This window comes from Diorhabda carinulata, chromosome X, assembly GCF_026250575.1.
Source record: "Diorhabda carinulata isolate Delta chromosome X, icDioCari1.1, whole genome shotgun sequence".
NCBI classification, from domain to species: Eukaryota; Metazoa; Arthropoda; class Insecta; order Coleoptera; family Chrysomelidae; genus Diorhabda; species Diorhabda carinulata.
In genome coordinates this window covers 50,399,475-50,410,937 of record NC_079472.1, presented here as the reverse complement: position 1 = coordinate 50,410,937, position 11,463 = coordinate 50,399,475, and the positions used below count along the sequence as shown (strand labels likewise).

The following is an 11,463-nucleotide window of genomic DNA, read 5'->3' as shown; positions in this document are numbered from 1 at the left end:
CCAGTAAAGTTGTATATTCTAATTGCATTTTCAATAATTGTTCCTTTTCTTAAAATATAAAATTAAAACCAAATGATGTTTATTAATCCTAGACGAAAATTTGGCACTAGTGCAAATTATCGATAATTTGCACTAGTGCAGTATTATCGCTGAAATTTGATCGTTGCTAGGTAAACATAAAATATTACAGCTTTTTGGTTGGCTTAAATTTTTCAAAGGAAATAGTCAAAGGAATTGTTCATTTCCTCATATGTTTTCTTAGCTCTTGCTTTTTTAATAATTTGGCACTGTCTGTTGGATCATTCATGCTATAATTTAATAATTTCAGATAACTGGAAGGAGTGATTTCTATAAGTCATACACGATAGTTTTCGCATTATTCGCAACTCTGGGCAGTTAAATCAAATTACAGGAATCTTAGCTTGGCTGGGTGGATAGCCCACGGGCTGAGTCCATAACCACAAAGAAGAAGAAGACGACGTTTAGGATTTCGTCAGCAAAGGACTAGGCGGTATTAGATATAGGTTATGTGTAACTAAGAGCGATGTACAATAAGGGAATTCAGTTTTTGCACAAACTTCCATAAATGAAATTATAAGGAAGCATATATTTGCCTTATTTTGTTCATGTTGACAATTATTTATATATTCATAAGATTCAGTGTTTAATTCAGGTTTCAATAACGTTTAGAATTATATGCAACGTTGTATATTTTTGGTTCCACATAATTGTATAAACTTTTGAAAATTAAAATGTCTAAAAGAGCACAACCACCTTGGAGCGCGCCGAAAAACGAATCACAACCGGTTTTAAAAATTTTCAATAGTTTAACGAGACAAAAAGAAACGTTTGTGCCTATTTCTGGAAAAAGAATAAATTGGTACAGCTGTGGACCCACCGTATACGATGCGTCTCATATGGGACACGCAAGGTAAATATATTTCAAATCAAATTATATTTAGCATATGTATTTGTAAGATTATTCATTTTACAGTATTTAATTTCAGTATATATTGTATATTTAATTTTATATTGTTAAGAAAATATATATTTAATTGTATTGATTATTATTACTATTTTTATTTTAGGTCCTACATTTCATTTGATATACTACGAAGGGTATTTTCAGATTATTTTGGTTATGAAGTTTTTTATGCAATGAATATAACAGACATTGACGACAAAATTATTAAAAGGGCACGACAAAATTATCTGTTTGAGCAATATACTTCTAAAAATAATTCCTTAGAAAAAGTACTATCTGATGCCAAATTAGTATTGGATAACCTTCAATCAAAAGTTAAAGATACAACAGATCCTGAGAAGAAGATTATGCTAGAAAAAATGTTAACAAGGTAATACCTAGGTATTTTTTGTTTGGAGCGCTTAACACATACAGTTTATTCAAGCAAGGAGCTTAACATGTTTATACTGATATGGGCAACTGGTGGTCGACACTGTAATGTCTCATTGGGCCACAATTACTACCCAAGTAATACATACACTTGGAGTACATATTAGCTTATTATAGCTTTCATAAATGTTTATTCTACATAATTCCCAAGCTTTCATAAATCAGATTTGTTGTTGTTTTTTAGGAGCTTCGAGAACAATGTTAAAGTTTCTGTGTATAACTTTGAAAAAATCCAATGGGAATAGATGAATTAACATAGTTATTTAAGTTCATTCATTTTAGTTTCATTGTACCTGTAGTGTGACGCCTCCATTTAATTAACTTACATTTGATTGATTTTCATATTATTTTCATGATAATATTTTTTACTTGTTCAGAACTAGTCCATTTTCAGGAAGTTTCCCATTGATGCTGATAAATGTCATTAACGGCATTGAAATTTCATTTTTTGCTTTGGAAGTTTTTGGGTCGTCTTTTTTGGATTTGTCTTAGACAGGTTTCCCACTAAAGTGGATTTTATTAGTCAATTTTGGTGAAAGAATGATCTTTAATCTTTCATATATTCTACCAATGCCATGATTCAGAAACAATGCCAAAGCTCTCAAATGTTATTCACCTATCATACACTTTATATAGCTTTTAAACTAGCAACCCTATCAAATGATAACTAAAAAGTGGTAAAATTGAATTCTTTACTGATATAATCAATGATCAGTGGCTTATGAGAATAATAACATAGCCAGTAAAGAATTCTCTTGTGGTGCTACAGTAGCTCTATATAATTGTTCTATATGAAAGTTTTGACCACTACAATAAAACGGTCAAGTAAAATGGTCCTGTTAAGATGATAAGAGCTATTTATTGGAATTGGAAAATCTTAGACTGGAAAAGAAATCAATAATATTTGGTCTCAGAGTAAATTGCAAAAAAAATATAAATACATGGAAATTCAACGACAAAGAATCAGGTGTAAAACAAACCTTTCAGGACGGAAATTGAAGTATATCATTTTGAAAAAATTGAGTCCTTCGATAATCTAGGTGTGCTGATTACGAATACGGAAGATGAGACAAAAGAGCTGGAAATCGGATAGCAAAGGGTATTAGAGTATTGGAGTCCTTGAATAATATTCTTTTAGCAAAAGAAATCTCTCAAGCAACAAAAATAAGGTTATACAAAACAATCATTAGACTGTACTGTACTGTATGGATGTGAGTCCTGGGTGTTAACCAAGAAGAGTACTGAAAAAATAGAAGTGTGGGAAAGGAAAGTACTTTGAAAAATACTGGGGGGTGTCAAAATAAACAGTCCTGGAGAAGAAGAAGCCTAATATTACACAAATATTCAAAGCCCAAAGAGTCAGGTGGCTGGTACATATGTGCAGAATGAATGCAAACAGAATTGCCCAGAGAAAATAGAGAGAATAATTGAGTGGAGACAATGAACAGAGGACAGAAATGGATGTGAAGGTGCAGCAGGAGCGGTCAGATACTTGTGACAGTCCCTACACAAATGAAATGAGACTACTGTGTGACTGGGAATGTTGCTGCAAATTTTGTAAAAATGCTAAAGGAGTCAAATAGTAGCTGTATTAATGAGTGGTTGGAGTACATTTGTGGTGTATAGTCAATTCCAGGAGGAACGATTATAGAAAGGACAGTATAACAAGGCTAGATAGTTTATTCAATTGGAGGTTATTTTTCTTCTCCCAGTAAATTGGCCTTTGCTTTAGCTACCGAATATTCTGCTGTCCATGTTTTAAAATGGTTCTAAAAAATTTAAGAGAATGTTATTTGGCTCAGGACTGGGGTTCGCAATGAACGAATCAAGGGGAGAAACATGACAAATTAAGAAAAAAAAATTAGCAAAATTTCAATTATAAATCATCACTTTTTTTACGATAAACAGTAGATACAGTGATGTGTTGCAATATGCTAAATTATTCAATATAGTTAAAAGAGGAAATGGTTACTTTTTTTTGTCAACACAAAATTATTTACATAACTACTATATTTCTACAACTATGATAGTATGCGAAAGTCTTGTTATGACTATTTCGAATTGCCTTGTGATTTTGTTGTTTCCATTGGTAATATTGTCTATTAAAAACACTGTTTGATAGTAAAAAAAAATCGCCATATGTATGGCATCTACACATACCATGCTCCATCCTGAAAACATATTTGCCTTCATTTGTTTTGTCATTTTATTTCTCCTATCCTCCTTTTTATTCTTCCACAGCTTCATTGAATTGAAATGTTGTGATTTTTAATGCTGATTTGACATCAAGAAACAGATAAAAGTGGAATTATGACAAGATTCAGTTTTATTGTGAAAATTGATAATGTGTCTATTCAATGTTTTGAACTATGTGAAATATAAACTTTAAAATATTAAAAATATTTTTTTAGGTTGACAAGTTCAGTGGAAGAGCTGGAGGGTTCCGTAAAAAGTGGAGATTTATTAAAAATAGAAAATAGTAAGAAACAGTTTATAATAGATTGTAAAGATCCTCTATCAGATTGGTTGGATCAAAATCTTGGACATACTGTAAAAGATAATGCGATATTTAGCTCTCTTCCAAGGTATTGGGAAGAACAATTCTACAATGACATGGATTCTTTAAATGTAAATATTTGGAAAATTCAATATATTTGATAAATTGGCAAAAAATTGAAAAATTCGACATATTGGAGAATTTTGTGAAAGTGAAAACCTTTGAGCAACTTCAATAATGTGAATATTTTTGTAATCATTCATTTCCATTCTACTTTATAAAGCCCCATTTTTTGTTCGCTCTTATTTCAACCATTACCATTTTATTTCATGTATTCTTTTCATTTAAGATATTACGGCCGAATGTTATCACAAGAGTTAGTGAATATATTCCAGAAATCATCACTTTCATCCAAAAAATCATAAAAAATGGTTTTGCTTATGAAGCTGGTGGATCTGTTTATTTTGATGTTGCAGCTTTTGATAAAAGTAACAAACACCATTATGCTAAATTAGTTCCAGAAGCTTATGGCGATACCAACAGCTTACAGGAAGGAGAAGGTAATTGTCAACCCTATAATCTTTGTTGAACTGTTTGTTAATCAATTTTTTTCTAAGGTGACTTAACTACAACAGAACAAAGAAGTGAGAAACAATCACCAAACGACTTCGCTCTATGGAAAAAGAGCAAACCTGGCGAACCGTTCTGGGAATCTCCTTGGGGCTGTGGTAGACCTGGTTGGCATATTGAATGTTCCGCAATGGCTTCTGACATATTCGGTGAAACTATAGATATTCATACAGGAGGTGTAGACTTGAAATTCCCCCATCACGATAATGAAATCGCACAAACTGAGGTACTTTTTTTAATTATCACCCCTATATAGCTATTATAAATAAAGTGACAAAAAAATAGAGTTAGTTCTGTGGTGTACAGTCATTCCAATAGAAATGATTATAGAGAGGACAGTATATGGAAGCTAGATAGTTTATTCAATTTGAGATTATTTTTTTCTCCCTGTAAATTGGCATTTGCCTTAGCTATCGAATATTCTGGTGTGTTTTGTCAATGTCTTAAAACGGTTCTAAAGAGAATATTATTTGTCCCCGGACTAGCGTTTGCAGTAAATGACTGGAGGACAGGAAAATGAGAAATTTAAGAAATTTTCAAAATATATATTATTTTGTAGAGTCAAAAATGTGTCGCTACTTTGTGCGTATGCAGAAGGAAGTAAGTGACAAAAAGTAAAAAAAATGTAATTAATACGATAACAATCAGTTTTTATTGTTGTTGAGTTAAACATAAACATTGAAAAGTGAAATTGTCATCTTTACCTTCAAATTGGTTTTAAATATCCTTATATTTTTATGTATAGATAAGTATGCTTATCGCCATGGGAGTTGTGTGCATGTAATAATTATTGTAACTTGTTATTGAAGGGTTGATTGTAATAAAGTTATATACTTTCAATTTCTTATTTTTAGGCATATTATGGAAACGCCAATTGGGTGAACTATTTCCTTCATTCTGGTCACTTGACTATTGCAGGTTGTAAGATGTCGAAATCTTTGAAAAACTTTGTATCTATCCAAGATGCTTTATCTAAATATACAGCTAGGCAACTTAGATTTGCCTTTTTATTGCATTCTTGGAAAGATACTCTTGATTACAGTCAGAATACCATGGATTGTGCTTTGCAATATGAAAGACTCTTCAACGTAAGTCATATTTTCTTGTGTACTGTGAATTTGATGAGTAAGAAATCCAGTAATAATTAGAACCCTTGTTCATTTCTAATTGTAACCAAAAAGTGATTGAGAGCGTTGATGGTTATGAAATATCGTTGTCTTTGTTTACTTATACTTCTTTGGGAATTGAACATCATCAAACATCTTAGTCCAGAATTTGACAATTGGATACAACCTTTTTTTAATTGAAAACAAACTTTCTTATTTGTAGGAATTCTTTTTGAATGTGAAAGATGTAACTTTTGGATCATGTACGGAGAAAACCAATGCGGGTACTTTTAGTAAATGGACTGAACATGAACATAATCTGAATAATAAACTTTACCAAATGAAAATTGCTGTACATACAGCGTTGTGTGGTAAATTATTATATTTTATATCATTAGATTGATTTTATAATTGATGTATTATTAATTTTCAGATAATATTGATACAAAATCTGCAGTTGATGCTTTAAGAGATCTCGTTACTGCAAGTAACATTTATAGAAGGGAACGAAAACCTCCTAATAGTTTATTGTTGTACGATATAGGATTATATGTAACGAAAATTTTGAAAATATTTGGAGTGATTAGTGAAAAAGAAACCTTAGGATTTCCAACTGCTACAGGAACATTTAATAATGTAAGTGAAAGAAAAATGTTTACACTGTTGCTTGAAAAAGTTATACTTAATGTCTACATTATTGAATATGAAGATTTTCTTTATCAAAATTTATTAAATGAAAGGATTAGGTATGCGATGTTTCATTTTATAATAGTATAAGTGTTGGTGCCGGTATTGTGCTTTTATGCTTTTATTATGTGCAGGTGTATTGTGCCTGTTGTTCAGTACTTTTTAAAATTATTATTGATTCTGCTTTAAATACGACAGTTACGGGGGAGTCCCATATGTTGGAAGGATGCCGAGTCCAAATCTGGTCGAGTAATTTATAGATTTATTTAAGATTTATAGGTTTATAAACAATTAAATTGTTTATAACAAATCACTCGATCAGATTTAGGCTCGGCACCCTCGAAAAATCGATTCTACGCATAAAAAAGAGAAGATTTCATATTTTTTATCTTTAGATTAAAGATCGTATTTATAATACTATTCTACCTATATTACGTCTTGTTGCAAAATAATGGAATACTGGAGTTTTTATCTGCTCTTAGAGTTAGCGAGTTCTGCAGGCATCAGAAGTTCAATGTAAAGTCTTTAACCAACCTACTTTGAAACTATTGGTGTAAATTCCATTAGAATGTGGCGATTTATTCTAACAAACTCCACTGGAAATGAAAATAAAGATATAAAACAATATTAAACAAAATTCATTATATGAGATAATTTTATATAGCTCAGCTCTAATTATATTACAAAGCTGGATTATTTTTCCTTCAATTCTTTAAAATTTGTAGCTCTTTCAAAGTCATGTCAATAAATATTTTGTATTAAGTAACGCGAAAGAAACAAATCATTTGGAGACCACTTAATTGCACCATTATTAAAATTATTTCCCAAATCATTTTAATTCTCACATTTATTGAGTTAGTGGAAGTGATAGAACTGTAGCAAAATTTGATTTTGTAGAAGTTCCGATTATTTATTTCCCATTAAGTTTCCATTAATCTAGAAGCACCTTAGAATGTAGTCATCTACTATTCCTATAATGCTATATACAGATAAATAAAAAAAAACATTTGTATTAATTTTTAGTAAAACTGGCACCTCTTTGGTAAATTTTTCGTGACAAAATAAATTTGTTTGTAATTTGCAGTGAGAATGATTTATTTTTGTATTTTGCTTCATTTTCTGTAAAAATTGTCGCTTAATACAGTTTTCAAATTTATAAAGGCTAGAATGCCTCACAATTTTTTTATTTTATGTTTTTAAATATATATAAAAAAAATATAAAAAATAGGACATTTTTTTAATCTGTAATTACCATTTCTTGATATCAAATTTCCTACTTTTGATGTCCTAATATATTTCGTTTTAGATTGAAAGTCTGGTTAGACCATATCTTACTATTTTAGCTGAATTTAGAGATAATATTAGAACAAGTGCGAGAGTATTGAAGGCAACTGATATTCTTAAAGAATGTGATAATTTAAGAGATGAAATTTTACCCAATGTGGGGATCAGATTAGAAGACAGAGAAGGTAATTTTGTAGATCAAATTTCTTTTTTATTATTTCGATTGATTATTATAAGATGCATTATACAATTAACGATATTTTATAAACAATTTTATGGAAGGATTTAGGATATTCTCATTTTTCAGGCGAAGCAAGTGCTGTCAAGTTTGTTGATAAAGAGACACTATTAAAAGAACGAGAAGCTAAGAAAAAAGCAGAGCAAGAAAAACTTGCTGAAAAAGAAAAGAAAAAAGCAGAACTTGCAGCGGTGGCAGATGCTAAAGAAGCGCAGAAAAAAATTCCTCCTAGTGAGATGTTTAAAAAAGATGTTAAATATTCCAAATTTGATAATGATGTAAGTATTTTGTAGCTACTTAACTTCCAGTACATTATTAAGAAATAATCTGGTTTAAGCACGAAAATTTTAAATACAGTAAGACCTTGCTTAATATGGGGGTAGAATGTAATGTAAAACAGCACTATACGAGGCTGTAAAACAGCACTAAATGAGGCTATCTTAATATGTAAATAATGGAGTTAGGGGAAGGTGGATAGAAAATTGGTTAGGTATTAAATTTGATTGATGTTTTTTTTATAAACATAAAACCAAACATTTATATACAAAATCAAAAACAATGTACTTATGAAAACAAATAAAATTCTAAGTCAGTCGGATCATTCGGTCTATTCAATTTCCAATTTTCTGCCTTTTTATCAAGAAGGCATGTAATGTAGTTTGCGTTTTTCTTTTGCATTATGTTAGAAGTTGTTGATAAGTGGATAAAGCATTTATAATACCCTGTCTTACTTTTAAACTCCTTTCAAAACTTGGATAATTTTCAACAAATATGTCCATAATTTCAGTGGTTAATTGTTTTTACAAACACCATCGAAATTTCTTTTTGCACTTCAAAATCACTACACTACAATATTTTTGTTTTCTTCTTGCTCAGTTAATTCCTTAAGCTCATCATTAGAAAGACTACCTGCTGTTTCTTGAACTATTTCTTCGACGTCTTCCCCATTTACCTCATTTAAACTGTTTTGTTTTGATAATTCCATTATTCCCTCCATATCGACAGGGTGTTCAATGTCTTCGCTATTACTTAACAGTACCAATTGCTCTGCATATCTCAAATGGATTTTGCCATCTCAGAATGGCGTGATTGATTTTGATACCTTATTACATAATAATGTGCGTAAATGATATGAAGTTACCCCAATCTATTAAATACAAAACGAAAGAAATGACTAACAATAGCCATATTATAACTTTGTTCTTCTCACATCGCGCAATCAGTTTGGAGATGGCTGATAGAAAAAAACATAACATACCAAAAGAAAATAGGCAACAGTTATATTATTCATTTAGAAATATATTAACAGCTTCATCTCCAGAAAACGCTTCCGCATAATGCATTAAATAACGACCTATCATAAAAATATACTCACTGGGTAGAATATGTTAATAACTATTGAACCCGACGCGAAGACTGGTGTTTAGCTTATCGTGATGGCTTACAACGTAGTTGCCCTAGTGGACTTTACTTGTACGACTATGGAATAATATTACATTCGACGTCTAAGAAATGTTGCTAATAGAGGGTACAGTGAAGGAAACCATCTTTTAAAACTACAAGTGAAGAAAGCAAGCTATCTAAAAAAGGATAGCATACAAAAAATAGATGAGTTCACATACAAAGTTCCAAGTGAAAAAAATGATCCAATTGCTATACATGTGAATATTGAAATTGATTGCTGCACTTGTTTTGTTGGTCGGGTGGGTAAAACATGTAAACATCAAGCAGGAGTTTATTTATATTATTACGACCTAGAAGCAAATGATTCTGAAATTCGTTACCAAATCGCATGCTTGGCACTGGGTGCAAAGGCTAAAGGGCGAGTATTTTACAGACCTCTTGTTAGTTTGCAACAAATACAGGCATCAATTTGGGTGGCAAAAAATTATTCATGTGAACAACAAACTCACGAAGAACTACATAATGAAAATAGTAATAATAATGAAAATTACTCTATATCTATAAGTCAAACGCCATACCATAACACTGAGTCATCATCATTTGAAGCACTGTTAAAAGTTATGCAGGATTGCCATACAAGATTCGGCACTAGTGAAGCTTCTATACAAAAAAGTTTAGCTCAACTCCAGAAGATCATCACCAGAAATGCATGTGACAGTTTTTTATGCACGGCAGGATCCAGTATCCCTTTAATCGTTGTCGTACAGCAATTCGTGTATAACACAACAACCATTGCCAGAAGAAGACCTGGTATTACAAGAGGCAGTAAGAGAATGCCTGGTGGAAGACCAGCCGTTACAGAAAAAAAAACAAGACGTGTTAATGTACTTACTTTTCGTAGTTTTTGTATTGCATTATGGTAATAAATCTTTAAATATATTCTGACGTGCTTTTAATTTACTGGCATAACGTACGATATGTACTGTTATCTGGCGTACACATGCAGTTTAAACTCACTTGCAAAACGTACATTACTCTGACTTTACAATGGCAGAACGTACTGCTACCTGGCCGCAACCAATCATAAAGCGTAGATACCGGCCGTTTGCCAAAATCATGTACGTTATGCTTATATGCGCCCGAGCTGAAATAAAAAAACGCTAAACCGAAAAACCGTTAAGCGGGGTCTTACCGCATATTGACCTCTTCTGCCTTTAGAAATTTCTGCATTAATCCAAATTTTAACATGTTCCTGTAAGATCATCATTTCACAATTATTATATCCACCATTTTTATATGTCAATTAGTAGTAATGTATGCTCATACTGTATTTTGAATTAACAGTCATTTGTTAAAACCTTTTTTATTCATTAAAGTGTCAATGATTAAGAATAGAAACTCATACTGTATTTCTAATTAATCGTCACACTGTTTGCAAAATAGGAGTGGTATAGTAATATTATTTTTATTTTATTTTAAGGGATTTCCTACCCATGATTCAGAAGGAAAAGAAATTAGTAAAGGCCAAATAAAAAAACTACAGAAGTTGTACCAAGCCCAACAAAAAAAATACCAAGAGTACTTAGCTTCCCAACAAACCTAATTCGACGATTCAATTTATGACTTCAATCACAATGTACCAATAATAATAATGCTTTTAATGATACTAGTATTTGGCAACTGATGCCATTATTTTTTATTTATTCATTTACCAATTTTATTGTTTTATATTAAATTTCTTTATAAAGCATTAATTTTGTGAAAAATTATACTTTGTAACATTTGGTTCAAAATTCTATCATTAATATTAAAAAAATTGTATATTAATATGAAATTTGTACATTATTGATTAATAAATTATTGAAATTGTAGCAATTTTTATTTAATTCACTTATATTATTTGGAGATCCTTTATTTATGCACAAGGTGTCTATTTAATTTCAGGAAGTTTCAATTATCTAAATCCGATAAAGCAATATTGAAGTGACGCAAAGAATGTTTCAAACGAAGTGAAGCTAAAAAGAACAAATGAATGATTTGATATTAAATTTAGAGAATGAGATAACAACCTACCTTATCTTTGAAGAGTATCACAATTCATAATCATCTACATTATAAAGCACGGCCTCAGATAGCTAGAAAGAATATTTTCAGATAGTGAGAGCAGAAAGAACAAATACATGATTTGATATAAAATGTAGAG

The 11,463-nt window shown here is 30.8% G+C and overlaps 1 protein-coding gene across 1 annotated transcript; it reads left to right on the top strand.

Annotated features, from left to right (window-relative positions):
* The first annotated feature begins 448 nt into the window (after window positions 1–448).
* LOC130901027 (cysteine--tRNA ligase, cytoplasmic) lies at window positions 449–11,131 on the top strand. Its single transcript, XM_057812084.1, has 11 exons — window positions 449–931; window positions 1,089–1,355; window positions 3,826–4,042; window positions 4,261–4,471; window positions 4,529–4,767; window positions 5,396–5,629; window positions 5,871–6,018; window positions 6,081–6,283; window positions 7,641–7,803; window positions 7,926–8,134; window positions 10,741–11,131. The coding sequence occupies exons 1-11, from the start codon at window positions 753–755 to the stop codon at window positions 10,861–10,863; spliced, it is 2,193 nt and encodes a 730-aa protein (XP_057668067.1). The 5' UTR covers window positions 449–752; the 3' UTR covers window positions 10,864–11,131.
* Window positions 11,132–11,463: the final 332 nt, after the last annotated feature.

Bases quoted from the DNA above. Each gene is read 5' to 3' on its own strand.
- LOC130901027 (XM_057812084.1), top strand. From the start codon at position 753: ATGTCTAAAAGAGCACAACCACCTTGGAGCGCGCCGAAAAACGAATCA. The intron at 932-1,088 runs GTAAATATATTT...TTTTTATTTTAG, and splicing joins TCTCATATGGGACACGCAAG to GTCCTACATTTCATTTGATA. The intron at 4,768-5,395 runs GTACTTTTTTTA...TCTTATTTTTAG, and splicing joins ATGAAATCGCACAAACTGAG to GCATATTATGGAAACGCCAA.